Source organism: Microcaecilia unicolor, chromosome 12 (assembly GCF_901765095.1).
Source record: "Microcaecilia unicolor chromosome 12, aMicUni1.1, whole genome shotgun sequence".
NCBI classification, from domain to species: domain Eukaryota; kingdom Metazoa; phylum Chordata; class Amphibia; order Gymnophiona; family Siphonopidae; genus Microcaecilia; species Microcaecilia unicolor.
The window spans coordinates 67,435,248-67,462,165 of NC_044042.1; the positions used below are offsets into that span (position 1 = coordinate 67,435,248).

Below are 26,918 nucleotides of genomic sequence, written 5' to 3' on the forward strand. Positions count from 1 at the left end.
GAAAAGTGTAGAAAGGCTAATTCCCCTTCAGATTGTGGTGCACCTCCTTCCACCCCCCCCCTCCCCCCCGTGGTCGGGCTGTGAGGATTCGGAGAGTTCTGGCAGGCCTTCGTGGTCTGAGGAGCCAGAGTCAGGTGCAGAATTACTACAGGATCTGGATGATCCCTCCGCAGTGAGGATTTTCCACCGTGATGATCTGCCAGCGCTTATTTCAGATGCCCTACAGGTCCTTTCTATTGAAGAGCCTGACAGTGGCACGGCCTCCTCTGTGAATCCTAGGATGGCTAGTACCAAAAAGCCTGCTCGAGCCTTTCCTTTGCATGACTCCATCCAAGAGCTTATTTCCGCTCAGTGGGCTGACCCCGAGGGACCTTTGAAAGTTTCCAGGGCTATGGGGCAATTATACCCTCTGCGTGAGGAGCATTTGGCTCGCTTTGCAATGCTTAAAGTAGATGCCCTAGTCACTGCGGTGACAAAGAGAACTACCCTCCCTGTGGAAGGAGGAGTTGCCCTGAAGGATATACAAGACCGTAGGCTGGAAGCAGCACTTAAACAGTCCTTTGAAATTGCAGGTCTTACTGTTCGGGTGTCTGCATGCAGTTGTTATGCTGCTAGAGCCTGCCTGGCGTGGTTGCAACAGGCAGTGGAACAGCCCGGAGATGGAGCGGAGCCCTTCTCGGATGTGGCTCCGCGGCTGGAGTCGGCCTTGTCCTTTTTGGCTGATGCCCTTTATGATATTGTCAGAGCTTCGGCTAAACAAATGGCAGTAGCAGTGGCAGCTCGCCGTCTTATTTGGCTACGACATTGGGCAGCGGACATGGCCTCTAAGCAAAGGTTGGTGAAGTTGCCCTTTCAAGGCCTTCTCCTATTTGGTGAGGAGTTGGGGAAAAAAAAAATTGTTAAAGGCCTGGAGAGCCTAAACCCCAGCGCTTGCCTGAAGATAGGCCGAGGCCTTCCTCCAAGGGCCAGGCGGTCCACTCCTCTTATAGACCTCGCTTCCGTGAAGCTAGAAGGTACCGCCCGGGGCGTTCTGCTGGGTTCACTTCTCGTGCCCGTTTTTCAGCAGAGGAACTCCTTTCGCTCGGACAAGCGTTCCGCAGCCACCGGCTCTAGGCCTGGAGTTCAGGGGCGACCCTCTCAATGATGGTGCGCCGGCCCCCTCCTCGCTTCCTGTCATCGGAGGACGTCTTTCCCTCTTTGCCGAGGAGTGGGCCAATATTTCCTCAGATCAGTGGGTTCTGGACCTGATCAGAGATGGCTACAGAATAGAATTCAACGCCCCAGTAAGAGACGTGTTTGTGGAGTCCCGATGCGGTTCTGCCGCCAAATGGGCGGCAGTAGAGGAGACTTTGCAAGGTCTGATTCAGTTAGGGGCCGTGTCCCCGGTACCTCCCACCGAACAGGGCTACAGCCGATACTCCATCTACTTTGTGGTGCCGCGAAAAGGTGGGTCTTTTCGCCCTATTCTGGACTTAAAAGAATTAAACAAGTCCCTGAGAGTGCGGCATTTCCACATGGAAACCCTGTGCTCCGTCATTGCTGCGGTACAGCCAGGAGAGTTTCTCACGTCTCTAGACCTGAAAGAAGCTTACTTGCACATACCAATTTGGCCCCCGCACCAGAAGTTTCTGAGGTTTGCGGTGTTGGGAAAACATTTCCAGTTCCGGGCCTTGCCTTTTGGCCTCGCCACAGCTCCCCAAACCTTTTCGAAGGTAATGGTGGTAGTAGCTGCTTTGCTCAGGCGAGAAGGTATCAGGGTTCACCCGTACCTAGACGACTGGCTCATCAGAGCAGACTCTGTAACAGAGAGCTATCAAGCTACAGCCAGAGTGGTCTCAGTACTTCAATCTCTAGGCTGGGTCGTCAATATGGCCAAAGGTCACCTGACCCCCTTGCAATCTCTAGAATATTTGGGGGCCAGGTTCGACATAGACTCGCGGTGCAAGCTTCAGAATCAGGTCCTACTGCTCCTGAGGATGCCCCGCCCGCGAGCTTGGGACATTGTCCAGCTGCTGGGATCGATGACAGCCACATTGGAAGTGGTGCCCTGTGCGAGAGCGCACCTGAGACCTCTACAGTATTCCCTACTTCAAAGATGGTCTCCAGTTTCTCAGGATTATCAATGCAGATTTTCTTGGCTCCCTGCAGCCCGACTCAGCATGGAGTGGTGGCTCTCAGACAGCATGCTGCGGCGAGGAATGCCGCTGGCGCTCCCCGATTGGTGTCTAGTAGTGACAGATGCCAGCCTGAAGGGCTGGGGCGCACATTGCAAGGGGAAGCATGCCCAGGGTCTATGGACACCCGAGGAGTCGGAGTGGTCCAACAACCGCCTGGAGTTGAAAGCGGTGTTTCAGGCGCTTATGGCCTTTCAAGTGACCCTGGAAGGATTGGCGGTCAGAGTGATGTCAGACAACACGACAGCAGTGGCCTACATAAATCGACAAGGCGGCACTCAGTGCAGAGCACTGGCCGCGCAGGCCGAACAGATTTGCCACTGGGCCGAGCTGCATCTTCAGTTTCTGTCGGCAGCTCACATTGCAGGTCAGAGCAACGTGCAAGCCGATTATCTAAGCAGGCATCAGTTCGATCCAGCAGAATGTGAACTAGCAGACTAAGTATTCTTGCAGATACGTGCCAAATGAGGCAAGCTGTGATGGATCTTATGGCGACAAGTTCAAATGCCAAAGTCCCGTGCTTCTTCAGCTGTCGGAGAGATCCTCGCTCGGCAGGGTTGGATGCCTTGACTCAGCCCTGGCCTCCGGGCCTACTATATGTGTTCCCTCCGTGGCCCTTGATAGGGCGCATGCTCCTGCGGATTCGGCTGCACCCAGGAGAAGTGGTCCTCATCGCCCCGGATTGGCCCAGGAGGCCTTGGTATGCGGACCTCCGACAGATGCTAGTGGAGGCTCCCCTTCCTTTACCTCTGGTACTGAACCTGTTGTCACAGGGCCCGGTAGCCATGGAGGACGCCTGCCGCTTTGGTCTTATGGCATGGCGATTGAGAGGGCGCAATTGAGGGACAAAGGCTATTCAAACACAGTCATTTCCACTCTCCTGCAGGCCCGCAAGCATTCCACTTCCGTGGCTTATGCCAGGATTTGGTGCCAGTTTGAGTCTTGGTGTGCTTCAAAAGCGATCATACCCATGCGGACTCCTGTCTCGCCGATTCTGGACTTTTTGCAGGATGGTGTACAAATAGGCTTGGCCTATAATTCCCTTCGGGTGCAAGTGGCAGCATTGGCCTCCCTTCGTGGTAAGGTTGAAGGCGTGTCTTTAGCTGCTCATCCAGATGTGGCACGGTTTCTTAGTGGAGTGCTTCGGCTCCGGCCTTCCGTGCGAGCACCCTGTCCAGCTTGGAACCTGGGGCTAGTTTTGAAGGCCCTGCAGGCTTCTCCTTTTGAGCCGCTTCGGCGAGCATCGGAGATTTGACACTAAAGGCCGTTTTTCTTGTGGCCATTACTTCGGCGAGATGGGTGTCAGAGCTCCAGGCGCTGTCCTGTAGAGACCCATTTCTGCAATTCTCAGAGTCCAGGGTCACGGTTCGGACCGTGCCTTCCTTCATGCCTAAGGTGGTTTCAGCGTTTCACCTAAACCAGCCTATTTTCTTGCCCTCCTTTGATAAGGAGGAGTTTCCAGAATCTTTTGGGCAGTTGCACCTGTTGGATGTGTGCAGGACTCTGCTGCAGTATCTGTGAGTTACTTTCAGGATCTATGATCATCTGTTTGTTTTGCTATCAGGTCCTCGCAGAGGGTCTCCAGCGTCTAAAGCCACTATTGCCCGCTGGCTCAAAGAAACTATCTTTTCAGCTTATGTACTTGCCGGCCGGTCTCCGCCTGTAGCCTTTAAGGCGCATTCTACCAGAGCGATTTCTTCCTCTTGGGCTGAAACTGGAGCATTCTCTCGTCAAGAGATATGCAGTGCAGCAACATGGGCTTCTAAGCTCTCTTTTGCCTGACATTACAGGCTGGATGTGGCTGCTAGGAGGGATGCGCGTTTTGGAGCACAAGTGCTAGCGCGTGGTGTGACCTGTTCCCACCCTATCTAGGGATTGCTTTGTTACATCCCATACGTAATGGCTTCATCTGCTTGATGAGAAGGAAGGGAAAATTATGAAGCCATGAAGCCATGAGCCCTCCCTGTATGATTGTCTGTATGCTGTGAATCTGTTTCAGGTGTTTCAGCTTCTGTTCTTGTTTCCTGAAGTTCCTTCCTTGGGAGAAAGTTGGAAAACAGTCTTCAGGATTCATGTTCACTTATGGGAGGATGAGTCCATTCCCTCCAGTTTATGTTTTGGAGGATGAGTTTATTCCCTCCAGGAGGTTGCGTGTATCCCCTCCAGTTATACAATAAGGAGGACGAGTTTATTCCCTCCAGGAGGATGTGTTCATTCCCTCCTTTTGAGTTCATACCCTTGTTAAGAGGCCATCGTTCGCTGTGAGGTAAGTTCATGTTATTCCCATTGCGGTTTGCCATACTGCTTTGGAAGCTTCAAATACTGAAGAGGCAGTGGAGCTGGCTGGCCATGAGGCACTGTGAAAATTTGAGTGCTCTCTATCTCCCCCTGCTGGTTGATGGACACAACCCATACGTAATGGCTTCATCTGCTATGACTAAAGGAAAGAAAATTACCAAGGTAAGAACCTAATTTTCCCTTCTATCAGTAATGGGATAGCAGCTTATTCCTACATTCTCCTTGTCTTTGCTGGACCCTACATGAACTGACTCCTGGGCTTCTGACCATAGTCTGGTCTCTGCCTGCTGTTCCTGTTTTCTGCATTCTTGCACTTATTCAAGATTTTGCTTGGAACAGTTCTTATCATGCCAGTCCTGGTGTGCTTAAATACCATGCTCCCATAGCAATGCACAGGTGAGTCAATGGAAAGGTATTTACCTGGAAACAATAAAATTGCAGTGCACACTCCCAACGGTTCATGCCTGTGGTACATGCCAAAAGAGTGTGTCTAAGGAGCAGGAAGCACTTCTTAAGGCGTCAGATTTGGTGTTTTTTTTGTTTGTTTTTTTGTTAAATGTGAGTTTTATGATTGTGACATGGTTGTGTTTATTATCAAGTATCATGTGTGTGGTGGTGGCAAGGATTCCTGTTGTTGGAAGTATTCAGACTTCATGGGGTCTTAGTGTGCTGGTTAGTCACTTAAATCAGAAAGGAGTATGTGCTGAAAATCTGATTTTGCTTTCAGAGCTATAAAAATCATTGTACTGGTTTTGCTGCCTAGTCTTGTTCAGTTAGCAAGGGAATGTTAATGTTCTTTTTAGTCCATGGTTTAATTGTAGATTGCAGGTTAGATGTATTGTTCATGGCTGAATCCTGGCTACAGGAAAGAGAAGAAACTTATTTGTGTTAGGCATGTCATTAAAAATTTCATTTCTTCAAAAGGCTCAATATAAATAAGTTGGGGAAAGGGAGTAGACATTTTGTATTCAACCCTTCGTGGATTAGCACCAACTTATCTTGCAAACTTGTTAGTTTATTACTGTCCAGCAAGAATATTAGATTTTGCATCACAAGTGATATTATTGGGTATTCCTGGGATTAAATGTGCTCCTTTATAATCAATTAAGTACAGGAGTTTCTTTTTGTGGGACCTATACTTTGGAATACATTACTAAATTCCAATGATTGTCAGTTCCTAAAGCAGGTTAAGTCCAGGCTTTTCATGATTAGTTTGTAGGTTACTTTTGATCTCATGAAATATGGGGGTATTTATTTACTTATTATGTTGTTTTATTGAATAATGCGTGGAGTTTACATGTAAACATATATGTTTAATAAAGTGTGAATAAGTAAATAAATAACCTTATCTGTCCTTGAGTTCTCTATTGCTGCATTGACCATTTCTGAGGTTTTTTGTTTGTTTTTTTTTGCAGAGGGGTATGATCCTGTTCTTGGTGTGGTTATAGCTACAAGGAACATAGTCTTCCAAGTGAGGTGCTTGAGGGAGATGAGGCCTAAGGGCTAAAAATAGATCTCTATAAGGTGGGAAAGGATGATGCTGAGATCCCAAACTGGCGATGGTGCCTGGGGAAGGGCCTTTGTGTTCATAAGACATCTAATGAACTGGGATACTAATGAGTGGGTGGATAGAGAGATTTCCCCCTCAACTTGGTTATGGTGGGCTACTATTTCCAAGAGGTTAATGCAGACTGCTGATGTTTTCAAGTCTGAAAGTTGGAGAAAATAGGATAAGACATGTGGTAGCAAGAACCTAAGAGGGTCTTCCTGTCTATGAGCGGGTGCCCAACCAGTAAAGCAGTTTCATTTTAGCTGATAAAATGTTCTCATTGTGGGTCTATATGGAGGCTAGGATGATCTCCTTCACCTCTATTGATACTGGACGATAGTCAGTTATCTGCTGCTCATTTTCAGTTCTGTGAGGGAGAGGGACTTGAGGTTGGATTATAACCAGAGACCATCCTGTTGTGTTAGAGTGAGACGGTGACTGAGAGGAATCTGTTGTTTCACTGACAGGGCAAGCAAATGAGGAAACCAGATATGCCTTGGCCAGTGAGGTATGATCAGTATGACTTGAGCTTTGTTGTAGAATATGTTGATGAATATACCTTTCAATTTTTGATGATAAAGACCACAGTCAAGAATGTGTGCAGGAAACTCGATTTGAATTTTATAGAGTTGACCCTTGTTTACAAATCCATTTTACATATGTGCTCCGTGAATACCTTTTGGACCCCTGAGGCAGACGCCCTTGGACGTCAAAACACAGACCGTGTTGGGTCCCCTGAACAATCAATAAAGTATTTTCATCAACATTATCTCCCGAGTTGGTCTAGTCTGTGGTCAGCCTCTATTTCTTGTGCACTGAGTCGATTCATCTTAGAGGTTTCTCCTGTTCTATTGTTCTTGAGCTTTGTTGTATTCATTCCAGCCGATATTCAAAGCAATTTAAGCAGGCAGGAGCCTCTTCTGCCCTCTTGAATTGCTTACCGCCATCTAAGTGGTGATATTCAGTGGCACTTAAATGGACAGTGAATATCACCACAGATTGTCCAACAAAAAAGTGGGCAGATCAGGGGCAGTGTTCGGGAGGAGTCGGGGGTTATGCGAGTGCCCACAATATTCAGAGCCGCAACCTGCATAGCTAAGCGGGTTAATTTAGGACAGTTCAAAAGCTGTCCTAAATTAACTCGATTAGCTGTGTGGGCCTTGGCACTGAATATTGTCTAGGATCTGCATAACTTTGTTTTTTTTTCTTTCCCCCCATTCTGATACCCCTGAAAAGCCCTCCTCCCCCCCTCCCCCCAGCCTGCGAGTCGGAAGCCCCTCTTACCCCCTCCAGGAACAACCCCTGCCCCCCATGGGCCTAATTTTCCTCCCTGGTGGTCCAGTGGGGGCGTTGGTGACAGGAGCAAATTTCCTTTGTGCTTGCCCCTTGTGGCTGCTAAGGGGCAGGAGTAGGGGGTTTTGCTTCTGCACCTGGACCACCAGGGAGAGGAAAGGTAGTCATGTGGGTGGGAGGGGTTTCTTACTCAAGGACTGGGGAGGGGGAAGAGAAGAGGGGTGCTTTTCAGGGGATCAGGTAGGTGTGATTGACCTACCACCCAGGAATGCCAAGAGATCATCTCGCACATTCCTTAATCTTCATTTCCCAAACTGCAAAGGCTTAAAATATAAACTAATGCATGTATCAGCCTTTTCCTATATGAGCTCACAATTCTGGAATGCATTGCCACATAACCTAAAAGCGACCTATGAACTGACCAACTTCCGAAAACTGCTGAAGACCCATCTTTTCGACAAAACATACCACAATGATTAAAACATATGAAATCCCCACATATATCTAACAAGCATTATTAAAAGCGCCTCATATTATATCTTTATCATATCTTCCATTACCATGCAACCCAAAATACTTCTGTAACACTAAATGTCAACTCTCCTCTCATTTCCACCATCCACAATATATTGTAAGCCACATTGAGCCTGCAAAGAGGTGGGATAATGTGGGATACAAATGCAATAAATAAAAAATAAATAAAATAAAAAAGAGGAACCTCTTCCAAACAAGCTATGCAGGTCCCAGTCAATATTCAGCTTGGGCCTATATAATTGTCTTGTGTGGGTCCCAGCTGAACATCACCAGGGACGACATAAACTTTGGCAGCCAGCCCCAGTGAAATTAGCCCCAGATTTTCAGTGATAGTACCCATATATGGTCCAGCACAGAACATTGGTGGCTAATCCAGCTGTTGACGATGAGCATTTAAAAAAATGCTGACCGCCGCCGGCTGAATATCGGGGGGGGGGGGGGGGTGGGGGGGGTGGGGGGTGGGGGAGATTATTTTCTGGAGAATGTTTGAAATTTGGAGAGTTGGAGAGAATATGTACAGGAGGTCTAGGTTCCATGTAATTGCAAAAGGCATCGTGGATGTTCCTATTAGGGGATGGTCAAATGGAACAAAATAGGGGACATTTGGTGTTCTATGGAAATGCAAAGAGGTCTAGTTCTGACTTGCCCCAGAGGTTGAAAAGTTGCTGCATGACTGACAGGTTAAGGACAGTTCAAGAGAATTTAATTTTTTGGGTTAATGCAGCTGCCATTTCATTGTACTGACTGATTATATAGGTTGCTTCTAGTGTTATATGTATGGATTATACAATTGCTATCTCCACTTGTAATTTCAAAGAATGGCCTCCAGAGTCCGCTGAGTTTCCACAATATCCACAAGACTTCTGTCTAGAGATTGCTGCCACTGGCATCGATCTCTAGACAGAAGGACAGCACGTGAAGATGATCACTGCAATGGTGTGAAAGGGACATGCACGCGTTGATTGATTTTATTTTTTTTATTTTTGTTACATTTGTACCCCGCGCTTTCCCACTCATGGCAGGCTCAATGCGGCAGGCAATGGAGGGTTAAGTGACTTGCCCAGAGTCACAAGGAGCTGCCTGTGCCGGGAATCGAATTCAGTTCCTCAGTTCCCCAGGACCAAAGTCCACCACCCTAACCACTAGGCCACTCCTCCACTCCCTGAGGAAGCCCGAGTGGATGGGTGAAATGGGATGAGACCCATTGATTCCTTTAAATAAGATAAGTGCATACCATTTGGATTCTTTTTTGAACATTGAACATACTGATAAAAATTTGCAAGTTGAAAAAAAACAGCAAAAAATTGTTATGAGGGGTTTTTTTGACCAATAATTGATATTGGAACAGTTTTTTTGAAGTGCAAAATTACAATTGCCTGGCCAGTATATGAGGTCTTTTCACCTATGATAATCTGTAATTTATCATTTACAGTGGACTCTTAAAATCATCATAGCCAGAGTGTGGTACTTTGTGGTTGAGGCAACTTCTGTTTTTGATTATTATCACCGATTTCAATGATCCCAATATTGACTGGATAAATGTTATATCAGGAAGCGCTAGGGAGGTAAAATTCTTAGATGTAATAAATGACTGCTTCTTGGAGGAACTGGTCCAAGAACTGACAAGAGGGGGAGCCATTTTAGATCTAGTTCTTGGTGGAATGCAGGGCACAGTATGAGAGGTAACGGTATTGGATCCCCTGGGAAACTATGATCATAGCAAAATCAAGTTTGAACTAATATATGAAGTGAAGCCACAAAGGAAATCTACTGTAGCAGCATTTAATTTTGAAAAGGGTGACTATGATAAATGATTAAAGATCAGCTGCAAAGGTTAAGACTTTAAATCAGAGATGGACGTTGTTTAAAAATACCACCTTGGAAGCCCAGATCAGATGCATTCCACGTGTTTATAAAGGTGGAAAGAAGAGAAAACTATAGACAGCATGATTAGAAAGTGAAGTGAAATAGGCTGTTAGAGCCAAAAGAATGTCCTTCAAAGAATGAAAAAAGGACCCAAATGAAGAAAATAAGAAGCAACATAAGCACTGGCAAGTTAGATGCAAAGCATTGATAAAGCGGGCTAAAAGAGAACATAAAGAGAAACTTAGTAACAACTTTTTCAGGTAGATTAGAAGCAAAAAGCCTGTGAGGGAATCCGTGGAACTGTTAGGTTATGAAGGATTAAAAGGGGCACTCAGGGAGGACAAGGACATAGCGGAGAGACTGAAGGAAGAAGATATAAGAGATCTATCTGTACCAGAAATGGTTTTCAAGGATTATGATGCAGAGGAACTGAAAGAAATCTCAGTGAACCTGGAAGATGTACTGAGCCAAATCAACAAATTAAAGAGTAGTAAATCACCCGGACTGATGGTATGCATCCAAGGGTATTGAAAGAACTCAAACATGAAATTGCTGATCTGCTGTTAGTAATCTGTAAACTGTAATTAAAATCATCCAAAATCCTGAAGACTGGAGGGTGGCCTGTGTAACATCAATTTTTAAAAAGGGTTCCAGGTGTGATCTGGGAAATTACAGATCGGTAAGCCTGACTTTGGTGCCAGGTAGAGGAAACTATTATAAAGAATTAAATTTCGGGGGGCAGTGCTGAGTGATGGCAGCTTAGTAACCGAGCTCCTGCTGACCTTTTGACAAATTAAGTCATCTGACAACATCGGATCAACTAATTTCATCCCATCTTGGCTGTGCTATTCTTATAATCCTGCTAACATCATGGCTGCAAGTAAATCTGGAAAAAGACATAGCTCAGAGCCTACTTCACCTAAAAAAGATAACTCCAACAAAATGGAAGGAGAGGTCTCCATAAATCTGAGAGCGAGATTCGCGCCCTAAAGGATGTGCTTTTAGAAAATAAAGAGGATCTGCAGGAAATAAAGGAAGATATATCATCCATTAAAACAGAGATATCTCAATTCAGAAATCAGATTGAGATATTGGATATTGGAGAATAAATAATCTGTATCTGATAAAAATATAAAACAATTAACAGTGTCAATGCAAACGCATCAGAGTTCTGGAACGTGAGCTTGAAGACATCAATAATCGAGCACGAAAAAATAACATCAGATTATTAGGGATTCCAGAAGTGGCTGAAGGAAATAACATAGAGAAATATTTAGAAGAACTAATACCTTCTATACTTGATCTTCAATTCAAACGATATTTTGAATTTGATAGAGCACACCGATTTCCTTCACAGCCCATTCCACAAAGCAAGTATCCTTGGCCCATTGTTATGAGAGTGCTTCGATACAACCATGTGGTCACTATAATGCAGCGTGCTCGTCTTCATGCACCAATTAAAAAAGATGGATTTACAATTCAGTTTTTGCCAGATTTACATAACAATACTTCAAAGATCTGCAAACAGTTTCTGGAATTTCGTATGAAACTCAAAGAATTAAACTCTCAAATTAGTTTATCCCGCATGAGTGTTATTTTGAACAAGTGAACCAAAGATTTCATGGAGCCCAGCGGCCTGTCAGCTTTCATCGAAGAGCTTTCTCCTACTCTTATTGATGCAGTATGACTGAGTCAACATAATACCGTTAATCACTACCATTAGTGATTTTTTCTGATCTGCTTGTTATCCTGTACCATAATGTTAACGCATACCATAGAATATAGACTGTATTATCAAAACTAACTTGTTCTATAATTGCTGTACATATCCTTTTACTCATATATATTATCTACTAGTAAAAAAGGCCCGTTTCTGAGACCAATGAAACAGGCGCTAGCAAGGTTTTCATCATAGTGTGTATGTTTGAGCGAGTGTGTGTGCGAGTGACTGTGTGAGAGAGACAAAGTGAATGTGCGAGTGTGTGTGTGACATAGAGTGAGGCTGTCTGTGTGAGAATGAGAGTGTGTGTGTGAGAAAGAATGAGAGTGTGTGACAGGGGCGCCCCCTCCGTCTCCTGCCCTCCTTCCCCCTCCCCCCTGTGTTCCCTTCCCCCTTTCCTTCCCATCCTCCTCCCCTTTTTCCTCCCCATACCCTCCCAGCTTCAGAGTTGTGGCCCCCCTCCCTCCGCCTTTCAGGGTCTTGGCCCCCCTCCCACTGCCACGTTCCAGCTGGTTCCCTCCCTCCGACGTTCAGGCTACCTGCCTGCGTGCCTGCCTCCCTCCCTTCCTCCCACGTTCAGGCTTGCTCGCTCCGTCCCTCCCTCTTTCAGGCTGCTTTCCTCCTTTCCGCCGAACAGCTGACTCCCTCTTCCCCGACGGCCCTGCAGCCCTCTCCTCCAAACCGCCTCCCCAACGTGGCTGCTGAAATTGCCGCTCCGGTCTCGCTGGGCCCCGCAACAGCATCGCCAACCCCCTTCCCGCCTAACAGCTGACTCCCTCTTCCCCGACGGCCCTGCAGCCCTCTCCTCCAAACCGCCTCCCCAACGCGGCTGCTGAAATCGCCGCTCTGGTCTCGCTGGGCCCCACAACAGCGTCAACAACCCCCTTTCCCGCCGAACAGCTGACTCCCTCTTCCCCGACGGCCCTGCAGCCCTCTCCTCCGAACCTCCTCCTCAACGCGGCCGCTGAAATCGCCGCTCCGGTCTCGCTGGGCCCCTCAATAGCGTCGCCAACCCCCTTTCCGGCGAACAGCTGACTCCCTCTTTGCCGATGGCCCTGCAGCCCTCCAGTGCCTGTCTCTCCTCCCCTCTCCCACTCGCGCAGCACTGCAACTCCCCAAATGGCTGCCAGCGATGTGATTTGTTGATTGTCAGTGCTCTGCCCTTGATGTCATCACGTTGGACGCGAGAGCGGGGCGAACACTCATGGGCAAAATTTGATCTACACCACCACGGATTTAGAACGTTGGGACTTGTGGAGGCTTCATTAGAATGTTGGAGGTGCGTTTTATGTAGAGAGATTATTAATCAGTATCAATAATAATAGGTACAGCTTCATTACTTACTATATTTGATAAAGGTTTTAATATCAACAAGGATTTAGATGCCTTATAATATCTTGATATCAGCATCAGTGTTATTAATGGGTCAGTGTCCATGAGAAGCAATCACCTACCTTAGCAACCCAATTTGTTCATCCATTATGCTTGTTTGGTTTTTGTTCTGCATAATGTAACTGTTTTCTGCACATATGTGTCTAACTTTACTTTTACAAGAACTTGTCAGTGTATTACCACCTTCTCATAAATACCAAGATAATTCAGAATTAATATATTGGTATACAGGTGTACATTTACAATAAGCTAATAAAGTCAAGTATTGCAAATTAAAGATTGTATCTCTTAATGTTAAAGTTTTCTCCAATCCTATTAAAAGAAAAAAAATTATAACCAGAATAAGTACAGATTCTCCAAATGTACTGTTCTTCCAAGAAACACACTTATCTGCATCAGAGTCAGCTAAACTCAAAACAGCATGGTCTCACCCAACCCTCTTCTCACCAGCGGACGGAAGGAAAAATGATTTCAAATTGAAACTTAATAGAGATAAAACTAAATTCCTTATATTAACAAATCATTTTCAGCCCACACCTTATAGTAATTTCACTATTAGCAATATAACATATCCATTAGATTCAACAATGAAAATCCTGACATTTGACTTCCAAATTTGAAAAAATGTCTCCTCTATCTTTAACTCACTGTGGAAGTTAAAAAGAATCAGGCATTCAAATTAGAAAACTACAAACAGCACAGAATACCGCTGCCCGCCTGGTCTGCAGGGTACCACTTTACTTGAAAGCCTACTTTTTACTTCTAAAATTACATTGGCTTCCATTAAAGGCCAGAATTACCTTTAAACTATGTGTATTTGTATACTTGATCTTGTATGGTATGTCTCCTTCATACATGCAAAACCTCATTGAACTGCCTAAATGAAATACTCTAACCACTTTTAGAGACTTCTTAACTCTTCACTATCCTTGTTGTAAGAAAGCTATCTATAAATCTATTCATACTGCAGTCTTTTCTTATCAAAGCACTAAGAAATGGAATTCATCAACTGTATTAGTTATGGGGTGAGACATCTGTTTTAAATTGTCTGTATTCGCCCTAGAGAACTTAAGAGCCATACAAATAACCTTGAATACTATGTTACAGGAACATGAGACTAGGTCCTCAATTTACTATAAGTACAAGCTGCAACGTTTCGGCAATAAAGCAGGGAGGCTACTAACTAGAGTAATAAAGAACTGGGGGGGGGGGGGTCCCGGGTGGTAACCGCACTACGAGATGAACGGGGGAAACTTATAGACACACAGAAGGAAATTGGGCGCACTATTACCAAATATTTTGCATCACTCTATTCATCTACCTCAGTACCCAACGAGAAGCTAGTGCAAAGCTATTTAGACAAGGCAGGGCTTTCAACTTTGTCCAACGAAGAATTAGCTTCGCTTAATGCCCCCCTGACCTTAGGCAAATTACAACAAGCAATTAAAAGATTAAAGCCACGCACCGCCCCAGGTCCTGACGGGTTCTCGGGGGAATACTATAAAATATTACCCCCGGAGGCTCAGGTAGCTCTCTTAGATTATTATGATGTGGTGATAGATGAAGGAGGCTTCCCCCAACACGCCAACACTGCTTTAATTACGTTGATACCAAAACCTGGAAAACCCCTAGATAAAGCAGAACATTTCCAGCCGATATCACTGCTAAATGTTGATACTAAGCTACTGGCGGGGATATTGACCGAAAGACTTGCCAAATACTTACCTAAACTGATTGGAGTTGAACAGGTAGGATTTATACGAAATAGACAAGCAACACATAATGTCCGTCGCCTCTTGCTGGCTATGGCATCCTGCCAGGCAAGAGGGGATCCATCTGTAGTGGTGAGCCTAAGTGCCAAAAAGGCGTTCGATAGGGTGGGATGGGAATACTTATTTACTACTATGAAAGCTATGGGGATCACAGGTTGGTTTTTACAGGCAACTAAGGTTCTTTACTTTAAACCTGGAGCAAGGGTCCTAGTCAATGGGATAAGGGAAAGCGAGTTTGAGATCAGGAGAGAAACTAGGCAGGGTTGCCCCCTCTCTCCCTCACTATTTGTGATATCACTTGAGCCGCTCTTACGTACACTTATGGACCACAGAGACATTTCAGTAGTCATGATGGCGGGCCGGCACGTGAAAGTATTGGCTTTTGCCGATGACTTATTATTAACTAGAACAGACCTGTCTAAGTCTCTGGTGGCCTTATTGCAAGAAATAGACACCTTTGGGCGGCTCTCTGGGTTTAAGTTAAATTTGTCTAAGTCATCAGCTATGGAAGTGGTGGAGAGCGACCGCCCTGGTTGGAAGTCTGGATTCCCTCTTAATTGGGAAAAGGACTTTTTCAAATATTTGGGGGTCCGCATACCAGTAAACTTGTCACGTACATATGACCTCAACTTGCAAACTTTACTAGCTGACACCAAAGTCAGTCTACAGGCCTGGAGTGCACTCCCTGTGTTCTTACTAGGGAAGATTGCTCTCTTTAACATGATTATTGCCCCCAGATGGATATATGTTTTTCAAACCATTCCTTTATATTTGAGAAGGAGGGATGAGCAGATATTAAATAGTCAATTACAAAAGTTTCTATGGAAGGGGAAAAAAGCCCGCTTCCCTGTTTCCACCTTAAGTGTACCAGTGGAATATGGAGGACTGGGGCTTCTAAACTTAAAATTCCTTAACATTGCCAGCGGAATGCGGCACATAAATGATTGGTATAGGAATACAAATGACTATACCAACACATCTTTGGAGTTGAGCTTATCCCCAAAGGTACACTTTAGTAATTACTTACATGGTAAGGGCGTGCCCATACCACGTGCTTTACAGTATTCTGGGATTATGACTACAGCAAGGGCAATATGGAGATGGGTATGTCGATTGCATCAGTTTTCTGCAAAAATAACGCCATATTTGCCCATATGTGATAACTGTACATTTGTTCCTGGTCAACTGTACCCTGTGTTTCAGAAATGGAAGCGCAGGGGCATTGTATATTTGTTATAGGTGGTGACTAGGGAAGGACATATTCGCTCATTTTCAGACTTACAAGATGAATACATCTTGCCAGACAGTGACAGATTCCACTATGGACAGCTAAGCCATTACATCTCATCCCTCCCATGGACTGCACTGACAGAGGATGTGCAAGAAGAATTATCTTCCGCCTTTTCTTTAGAATCGCAACAAAGAGTGCCGATGTCATGCCATCACAGGCACATACTGGAGTATCATAGACTGGCACACATGTGGACAGTAGACTTCCAGGTGACAGTCACGACGCATCAGATAAAATCTCACATCTCGCAGATAAGGCGAGTCACAGCCTTTGCCATGCACTGGGAATTACAATATAAGATGGTTCTGCGTCTGCACATACCACCAAAGAGAGCCTTTTATATAGGACTCTCGCCCTGGGGGGATTGTGCAAAGTGTGGTACTTCTGGAGCAACTGTAGGTCACATGTTTTGGGCTTGTATTGGAATTCAGAAATTTTGGAAACTGATCATAGCCTATGTTGCCAAAATGTGGGGACAACCGTGGCACTATGACCCATCATTACTCTTTGGCCACCCTAAATTGGGGGCAAAACCCAGGAAAGGATATACTGCATTCATACTACGAGCTATAATCGTGGGTAAACAAATGATCCTGGCTGAGTGGTTGTCCTATAAATACCCCACATGACAGCAGTGGCGCACTCGTATGGTACTGCTGATATGTATGGAGCGCATGGCTATAACAGACTTTGACTCTAAGATTGGTGAGAGATTCCAACAGAGATGGAACCCATTTTAGTACATTATGACCCCTGCAGCACGTAGTTATATGTTGAATTTTTGAGTCCCGTTGCTCCACAGGACATAAAGGAGGGCAAAAGGGAAAGTTGAGAGGGGGTGGGGGAGGGAGGGTAAGGGTTAGTAGGGGGGGAAGAAGGGAAAGGAGGGGAAAAATGAATAAAAATGGTAAGGAATGGTGTGTCATAAGGTCAGTATAAAATTCTGTATTGAACAATGTTTGGATATCCTTGTTACAGTTTTAACTTGTTGTTTGTGTAATTTCTGATGCCGTTAATAAAAAACTATTGAAACTTAAATTGTCTGTATTCGAACTTTTCTCTAATGGTTTAGAATTGTTAAGCTATTCAAAGCGCTCAATAACATTTAAAATTATAAAAAAAAAAAAGAAATGGAATTCATTATCTAAATATCTTGGATTCCTAGTAGACATAGCTTGAGACTTATTTTCAAAGCACTTAGACTTACAAAGTTACATGGGAACCTATGGAACTTTGTAAGTCTAAGTGGTTTGAAAATAAGTCGCTATATGTTCTTCCGCAAAATGCTGAAAACATTCTTGATGAGTACCGACAAAATGTGATTCAACTGTTAACACATCTCTGATAGTAATAATCTGTTTTTTTGGCGTGATTTAGTAATCTGTACTTACTGTTATATTAGCCTTTTGTTGTTAGTCAATGCTGTTTATTGAGCATTGAACCCAAGCCAGTTTGGGATAATGTGGGGTATAAATATCACGCTGATATTCAGCATTTAACTGACCAAAGTCACCTAATAAATAGGACTGACTTTTATGTGGTTCTATCTTTTATGTTTCAATGTGTTTTATTCAAGAAAAAAGAGAACAACAAAGTCCAAGAGTATAACAAGGAACAAAAACAAGATCCCTGTTACAACAGAATAGACATCTTTACATTTTGATAATATTTTAAACATACCCAGTCCCCTCCCCAATCCTCCCCTATCCCTCCACCCTTCAAAGTATAGAAAAAAAAGTCAGTCTTGTCTTTATATGGTACCCTATAGCTGGTTAAATACTGAATATCAGACATAGATGTTGCCAGCTTCAGAAACCCAGAAATTCAATGCTGAAGCCCAGACATAGCCTGGCATTGAATTTCCAGGCATAATGCTGGCAATGGACAGCACCTCCAGCTGAATATGGACCCCCATACTTTTTGTTCCCTTATTCAAATGCATAGTTAGGATGAAAGAACTAGAAGATAAGTTTAATTAAACAGTGTTTATTTTTCCTTTCCTTTGCTTTGCTTATAGTGCCCAGACAGCTGGACTCCTGTGTGAAGAAGAAGCTTTAGAAGTTGACAATGTGAAGTATATTGGCTACTGCAAGTACCATTTTAATAAAATGGTGAGCAAATCCTTGGTTTGACAGTACACTTCTTAGAAACATATTTATTTTATTTGTGTATTCATTTATATATTTAAAACCTGCCAATTATATACAATCCTAACATCAGTACATAATTTATTTATTTATGTATTTATTTATTTGCTGCATTTGTATCCCACATTTTCCCACCTATTTGCAGGCTCAATGTGGCTTACATTATGCCGCAATGGTGATCACCATTAACGGAATGTTAAGTACAAAAGAGGTATTACAATTAGGTATATGAAAATATCACGTGAATTGGACAGAAATAAAATATCAAGTGGATTAGAAGTAACTAAATAAATAAATAATTCATAACAGGTATATATGAACAAGACAAGGTAAAAACATTCAATAATATTAATGTGGATTAAAGTAACTAGGTAATAAGTTTTAAACCATAAATATTAAATTAATGACAACATACTGTGGGGAAAGCCTGCAGATCTTGGTTTATAGAATTTTTTCCAAGCCCTATGTGTATTTATATATATATAATATATGTGTGTGTGTGTGTGCGTATGTGCATGCATGAGCACATACAAACACGTGCACACCCATCTGTGTTTGTATCTGCTTTGCCTTTGTGTGTATGTGTCTTGGGTCTGTGTTTGTTTTCTGTATGTGTGTGTATGTCTCTGTATGTTTATCTATTTTGTAGTTAGTGCAGTAGGCTTTAAAGCAAGGGACACTGGTGAAAATACCATTTTAACTCTTTTATTTTGTAACTAGCTGTCCCTGCTGGCGTTGCTCAGAGATAGGTTAGTACTGCTTCTTCCCAAAAAAAGGACAGGTGATTCTAAATGTTGTGCATTAGTAGTGCAATAGTCATTCCATTTAGCTAATAAAAATTTCCGAAAAACTTTGTCTCTGTAGAGTTGAGCAGGAAGCCTCCAGCTACCTCTTCTCCCTCCCAGTTCCCCAACGTTTTCAATTTCTAACCAATTGACAGAATGGTCTGAGACCTGTAATGGCCCAATCTCTGAGACCAACCCTTTTGGGAACAGTGTTGTAGAAACAGATAGGTAATCAATATGGGACGTGATTCCATGGGCCCTAGAAAGATGTGTGTAATCATGTTTTACAGGATGAGGTGTCCATCAATGCTAGTGCTGAACAAAAAGATGAAACTCCTCTTCTGATTTGGGGGAATTCCCTCTCAGATTCACAGGACCTATTCAACTGAGATTACATTACATTAATCAACATTTCTATCCCACATTAACCATGAAGTTCAATGTGGCTTACAATCAGTTAATGAAAAAAAAATACAATAAAACAATCACAATACAATGAGAAACAAAAGTCCAGTCCCCCAGATATCTAAACCTATCCTCCTATCAACAGACACTTATGAAACAGAAAAGTTTTTAACATTTTCCAGAACCTGCCATAATTTTCTTGAATACTAACTTCCTGTGTTAGAAAAACAAGCTGAATGCATACCTTTGTACACAATTTTCCTACAATTAAGATAATGAAGAATTAAAAATTCCCTATATTGTGGACTAGCATTCATGTTGGACAAATGAATTAAACCCTGCATGCAATTAGGAACTACACTATATATAATCTGATAGACAAACAAAGTTTAAAAACTGATTGTACTTCAGCTGGTAAACAGTGAGGCATATTTTCAAAGCACTTAGCCTTCCAAAGTTCCATAGAAACCTATGGAACTTTGGAAGGCTAAGTGCTTTGAAAATATGCCTCAGTGTAATCTTATCAGCAATGGTGTGGTCCTTTCATGTTTTGATGTTCTGTAAATTAATCAGGCCACAGTATTATGTACTGTCTGAAGTTTTCCTAACACTGCCTCTTTATAACCAATATATATAATATTTGTCATGGACTCAGGGAAGAAGAGCCCTTGCACCACCGCCGGGGACTGGCTAGCAGCAAGCAAGTCACTCAGGCTAGGCAGGCAAGCTTAATCTGGAAAACCAGCGAGGTAGGCAAAGCAGAGCTGAAAAGGCAGGCCGGGCTGAACTGAAGACAAGGCAGGTCGGGCCGGGCTGGGCTGGAGGCAAGGCAGGAAGGGCTTGGCTGAAGGCAGGCAGGGCTGGAGCTGGAGACAGGCAAGACTGGGGCTGGGGACAGGCAGGCAAGGTAGACTGGAGCCAGAAGAGGCAACGTAGGCAAGGCAAAGCAACCTCGTTGCGAAGGCAAAGTGAAGGAAGGCCATGTAACCCAGGTGCACCCTGCTCATTCTCCTGCCACAGCACTTCTAAAATGTGTGCTGGTTTGCGTGCCTGGGAATGCAGCTGGACATCGGCACAGGGAGCCAGAGAGGAGCGGTGTCTAGGAGTGGCAGGCCCACCAGGTGAGTTGCAGCACGGGGTCATGACAATATTACAGAGGTGATCTGGAAAATTATATACTGGTGAGCCTGACATAGGTGCCGAGCAAAATGGTAGAGACTGTTATAAAGAAAACAATTACAGAGCATATTCAAAAACATGGATTAATGAGACAAAGCCAACATGGATTTAGTGAAGGGAAATCTTTCCTCACCAATCTATTACATTTCTTTGAAGGGGTGAAAAAGATGAGCCAGTCGATATTGTGTAGCTGGATTTTCAAAAGGCATTTGACAAAGTACCTCATGAAAGACTCCAGAGGAAATTGGAGAGTCATAGGATAGGAGATAGTGTTCTATTGTGGATGAAAAAGTTGGATAAAAGATAGAAAATAGAGAGTAGGGTTAAATGGTCAATATGCTCAATGGAGAAGGGTAGATAGTGGGGTTCCCCAGGGAGTCCGTGCTGGAACCGCTGTATTTTAACATATTTATAAATGATCTAGAGATGGGAGTAACTAGTGAGGTAATTAACACAAAGTTATTCAAAGTTGTTAAATCGCAAGAAGTTTGTGAAAAATTACAAGAGGACCTTATGAGATTGGGAGACTGGGCATCCAAATGGCAGATGATGTTTAATGTGAGCAAGTGAAAAGTGATGCATGTGGGAAAGAGGAACCCGAAATATAGCTACGTGATGCAAGGTTCTACATTAGGAGTCACCGAACAGGAAAGGGATCTAGGTGTCATCGTTGATGATACGTTGAAACCCTCTTCTCAATGTGCGGTGGCAGCTAAGAAAGCAAAGAAAAGGTACAGAGAACTGCAATGAAAATGATAAAGGGGGTGGAATGACTTTCTTATGAGGAAAGGCTAAAGTGGCTAGGGCTCTTCACGTTGGAGAAAAGACAGCTTAGGGGAGATATGATAATGAGTAGAGTGGAATGGGTAGACGTTAATCGTTTGTTTACTCTTTCCAAAAATACTAGGACTATGGGGCATGCAATGAAGCTACGAAGTAGTAAATTTAAAATGAATCGGAGAAAATATTTCTTCACTCAATGTGTAATCAAACTCTGGAATTTATTGCCAGAAATTGTAGTAAAAGCAGTTAGCTTAGCGGGGTTTAAAAAAGGTTTGGATAGCTTCTTAAAAGTCCATAAGCCATTATTAAAATGGAGTTGGGGAAAATCCACTGCTTATTTCTAGGATAAGCAGCATAAAATGTATTGTACTGTTCTGGGATCTTGCCAGGTACTTGTAAACTGGATTGGCCACTGTTGGAAACAGGATGCTGGTGTCCCAGTATGGCAATACTTATGTAATTATAAGAATTGCCATACTGGGTCAGAGCAATGGCCCATCTAGCCCAGTCTCCTGATGCCAACAGTGGCCAAGCCAGGTCCAAGGACCTAGCAGAAACCCAAATAATAGCAATATTCCATGCTTCCAATCCCATGGCAAACAGTGGCATCCCTGTGTCTATCTCAATAGCAATGGAGTTTTCCTCCAGGAACGTGTCCAAACCTGTTTTTAAACCCAGATATGCTAACCGCTGTTACCACATACTCCAGCAATGAGTTCCAGAGCTTAACTATTCTTTGAGTGAAAAAATATTTCCTCCTATTTGTTTTAAAAGCATTTCCATGTAACTTCCTTGAGTGTCCCCCCCCCCCCCCCCAGTCTTCTTGCTTTTTGAAAGAGTAAAAAATCATTTCACTTCTACTTGTACTACACCACATCATATCTCCCCTCAGCCATCTCTTTTCCAAGCTGAAGAGTCCTAAACTCTTTAGTCTTTCATCATATGAGAGGAGTTCCATGTCCTTTATCAATGGTCACTCTTCTTTGAACCTTTTCTAATTCCTCTATATCTTTTTTTGTGAAACGGCAACCAGAATTGAACGGAATACTCAAGGTGAGGTCACACCATGGAGCGATACCGAGGTATTATAGTATACTTGGTCTTATTTAATATCGCTTTCCTAATAATTCCTAGCATCCTGTTTGCTTTTTTGGCTGCAGCTGGTCACTGGTCAGAAGATTTCAGCATATTGTCTACAATGACACCTAAAGGAGTTCCATTCCCTTTTTCATTTTGGTTGCTCTTCTTTGAACTTTGTCTAATTCTGTTATATCTTTTTTTGAGATACGGCAACCAGAACTAAACACAGTACTCAAGGTGAGGTTGCACTATGGAGCAACACAGAGGCATTATAGTATTCTCTGTTTTATTTATCATCCCTTTCCTAATAATTCCTAGCATCCTGTTTGCTTTTTTTGGACACCACTGCACACTGGGCAGAAGACTTCAGCTTATTGTCTACAACAACGCCTAACTCTTTTTCTTGGGTGCTGACCTCCAATGTGGACCTTAGCAGCAGATAACTATGATTTGGGTTATTCTTCCCAATGTGCATTACTTTGCATTTGTCCACATTAAATTTCATCTGCCATTTGGATGTTCAGTCTTCCAATTTCCTAAGGTCTCCCTTCAATTTTTCATAGTTCATATGTGTTTTAACAATTTTGAATAATTTTGTGTTATCTGCAAACTTAATCACTTCACTTGTTCCGATTTCCATATCATTTATAAATATGTCAAATAGCACTGGTCCCAGTACAGATCCCTGTGGCACTCCACTATTCACCCTCAACCACTGAGAGAAATGGCCATTTAACACTACTCTCTGAACAATAACCAATTCTGAATCCACAAAAGAACATTGCCCCTATCCCCATGACTCTCTAATTTTCTCAGGAATCTGTCATGAGGAATTTTGTCAAAAACCTTTCGAAAATCTAGATACACTACATCAACCGACTCACCTTTATCGACATGTTTATTCATGCCTTCAAAGAAATGAAGCAGATTGGTGAGGCAAGACTTCTCTTGGCTGAATCCATGCTGTCTTTCCCATTAAACCATGTTTATCTATGTGTTCTGTAATTTTATTCTTTATAATACTTTCCACTATTTTGCCTAGCACTGACGTCAGGCTTACCTTTCTGTAATTTCCCAGTTCACCCTAGAACCATTTTTTAAAAATTGGCGTTATATTGGCACTCTCCAATCTTCAGGTACTATGGACGATTTTAACGACATGTTATAGATCACTAAAAGCGCATCTGCAGTTTTATGTTTGAGTTCTTTGAGTATCCTAGGGTGCATGCCATCGGTCCAGGTGACTTACAACTCTTTGTCAATTTTGCTCAATACGTCTTTCAGGTTCACTGAGATTTCTTTCAGTTCATCTGCATCATCATCCCTTGAAAACCATTTCTGGTACAGGTAGATCTCTTACACCTTCTTACGTAAAGACTGAAGCAAAGAATTAATTCAGTCTCTCCGCTATGGCCTTGTGCTCCCTGAGTACCCAATTTGCTCCTTTCATGAGCTAACTGACCCACAGTTTCCCTCACAGGCTTTCTGCTTCTAATGTACCTGAAAAAGCTGTTACTATGAGTTTTTGCCTCTGTGACAAGTTTCTCTTCATATTCTCTATTAACCTTCTATGCATTGTAGATAACTTGTCAGTGCTTATGTTGCTGCTTGGGTCCATTTTCCATGCTTTGAAGGATACTGTTTTGGCTCTAATATCTTCTTTCAGCTAACCTTTTAACCATGCTGGCTGTTGTTTACTCTTCTTTCCACCTCTGTAAATATGTGGAATGCATCTGGTCTGGGCTTCCAAGATGGTATTTTTAAACAATGTCCATGTCTGATTTGAAGTCCTAACCTTTGCAGCTGATCTTTTTAGCTTCTTTTTGCTTCTTTTTAACTATTTTCCTCATTTTTTCATAGTCGCCCTTTCAAAAATTAAATGCTGCTACAGTAGATTTCCTTTGTGGCTTTACTCCAGATAGCTCAAATGTGATCATGTTATGATCACTGTTTCCCAATGGCTCTAACACTGTTCCCTCTTGTACTATGCCCTGCATTCCACTAAGGACTAGATCTAAAATGGCTCCATCTGTTGTTGGTTCCTGTTCTAGTTGCTCCAAGAAGCAGTCATTTGTTATGTCTAGGAATTTTACCTCCCTAGTGCTCCCTGATGTAACATTTGTCCAGTCAAACTTGAGGTAATTTAAATTGCCCATTATTATACCTTTGCCCAGTTTGTCAGCTTTTGTCATTTCTGTAAACATTTCTTCTTCTGTTTGTTCTGTCCTGGTGGACGGTGATACAGCCCTACAAGAATACTCCTTCCTTTCAGACATGGGATTTCTATCCATGAGGATTCCACGCTGCTGTGTGTTTCATGTAGAATGTTTATTTTGTTTGACTCAATTCCCTGTTTAACATACAGCACAACCCCCCCTCCAATAATCTATATTGGTTAATGCCAAAGATTGAACTAACAAACAAAATGTCTCTATAGAGAAGCAGATTCTAATCGGTCTTAATTTCCATACTATTCTGAAAATCTTTGTTACCACTGCTGATGTCTGAAGTTCAAATGCCAAATGATTATCTATAACAACTCCTAAAATGTTCTAACTGAATTCGAATTAATAGGAGGAGTGGCCTAGTGGTTAGGGTGGTGGACTTTGGTCCTGGGGAACTGAGGAACTGAGTTCGATTCCCGGCACAGGCAGCTCCTTGTGACTCTGGGCAAGTCACTTAACCCTCCACTGCCTGCCGCATTGAGCCTGCCATGAGTGGGAAAGCGCGGGGTACAAATGTAACAAAAATAAAAAATAAATTAATAAAACTATTAATGGTGACCAGTTGATAAGGAGGCATATTTTCAAAGCACTTAGGCTTCCAAAGCTCCACAGAAACCTATGGAACTTTGGACGGCTAAGTGCTTTGAAAATATGCCTCAAGGACTACTAACAAACAAAAACTTGTATTTTTCCTTATTTAAGCTTAAATGTTGTAGCCTATAAATCCAATGTGTCTAATTCTCTTTTTATATCTGCCAAGATTTCATAAATAGGATTATGGAAAGGAATATAGATGGTGATATCAGTGTAAATGAAGGGGGTTTAACTCAAGGGTAGCCAGTCTTTTCCATGAAGGGGCCATGATGATATTAAATAAGATCAGGGAGATTGTTGAACCCTGCGGTACGCAAATTCTAGGGTCACACTGAAGCCCCCTGTAACAATTAGATGGAAATAATCATAGGCCAGAAGAGCCTGAGTTGAAGTTTACAGAAAGTTTCTAGTGTTGTTGTTAGGAGCATAGACCAGGATAAGAACGATGAAAGTGTCCCCTGCACTATCAGATATTTCCCAGGGCCTGTATCTCATCTATCATCTGGAAAGCTAAATTCTTATATAAGGACATAAGAATTGCCACACTGGGAGAGACCAAAGGTCCATCAAGCCCAGTATCTTGTTTCCAACAGTGGCCAATCCAGGTCACAAAAACCTGGCAAGATGCCAGCTTTGCGCTCTCCTGATGAAGTGTAAAAGCACTAACCCACCTAACCAGTTCTCAGTTTAAGATGCTCACTGTCATTAAGCTTGGTATCTTGTAAAAGACATATAAGTCCACCACTTGCAAGTAAATCTCTCACTATGATATCATACATACTACGAGGAAAAGACTTCAGATACTCGGTCCTCACTGTTACTTGTCACACAGTGGACCGCGTTGCTCAGCGTCTACTTTTGAAATTTAACTTTTCTTTTGTAAATCAGCTGGCGAGCATCCTCATAAGTCAAAAAACCTTGTTTTTTCACTCATTATTCAAACCATTTTTCATATAATTTTTACTTATTAGATTTCATATTTTGTAATGAGAATGAACTGGTACTTAGCTGCTGTTTGCTCTGGAACTAATGGGTAAAGCAAGTACCAGGTAGAGAGTTAATTATCTTGTAAAAGAGCAATATCAGCCTTGTGTGTCTGCAAAGCTTGTACAATTTTTGCATGTTTGCTCATAGTACTTACATAAACTATCAAAGTGATTCGTCAATATCCAACAACAGTTGTGGGGACAAGGGTGCCCAGTGCTCATCCCAGTCTCCTCATATTGCTCTCACTCTTCAATCCACCAATTGCATAGTATCCTGTAGACCCTGGTTTGTCACTGCTACAGTGGTGGAAATAAGTATTTGATCCCTTGCTGATTTTGTAAGTTTGCCCACTGACAAAGACATGAGCAGCCCATAATTGAAGGGTAGGTTATTGGTAACAGTGAGAGATAGCACATCACAAATTAAATCCGGAAAATCACATTGTGGAAAGTATATGAATTTATTAGCATTCTGCAGAGGGAAATAAGTATTTAATCCCTCTGGCAAACAAGACCTAATACTTGGTGGCAAAACCCTTGTTGGCAAGCACAGCGGTCAGACGTCTTCTGTAGTTGATGATGAGGTTTGCACACATGTCAGGAGGAATTTTGGTCCACTCCTCTTTGCAGATCATCTCTAAATCATTAAGAGTTCTGGGCTGTCGCTTGGCAACTCGCAGCTTCAGCTCCCTCCATAAGTTTTCAATGGGATTAAGGTCTGGTGACTGGCTAGGCCACTCCATGACCCTAATGTGCTTCTTCCTGAGCCACTCCTTTGTTGCCTTGGCTGTATGTTTTGGGTCATTGTCGTGCTGGAAGACCCAGCCACGACCCATTTTTAAGGC

At 43.1% G+C, this 26,918-nt stretch overlaps 1 protein-coding gene across 1 annotated transcript in view; it reads left to right on the top strand.

The window, feature by feature from the left end:
• MLLT6 (MLLT6, PHD finger containing) overlaps positions 1-26,918 on the top strand; it is a 360,336-nt gene that overhangs the window by 61,990 nt on the left and 271,428 nt on the right. The window contains 1 exon segment of the mRNA XM_030220707.1: positions 17,907-18,000. Within this exon segment, the coding sequence (XP_030076567.1) occupies positions 17,907-18,000 (94 nt within the window).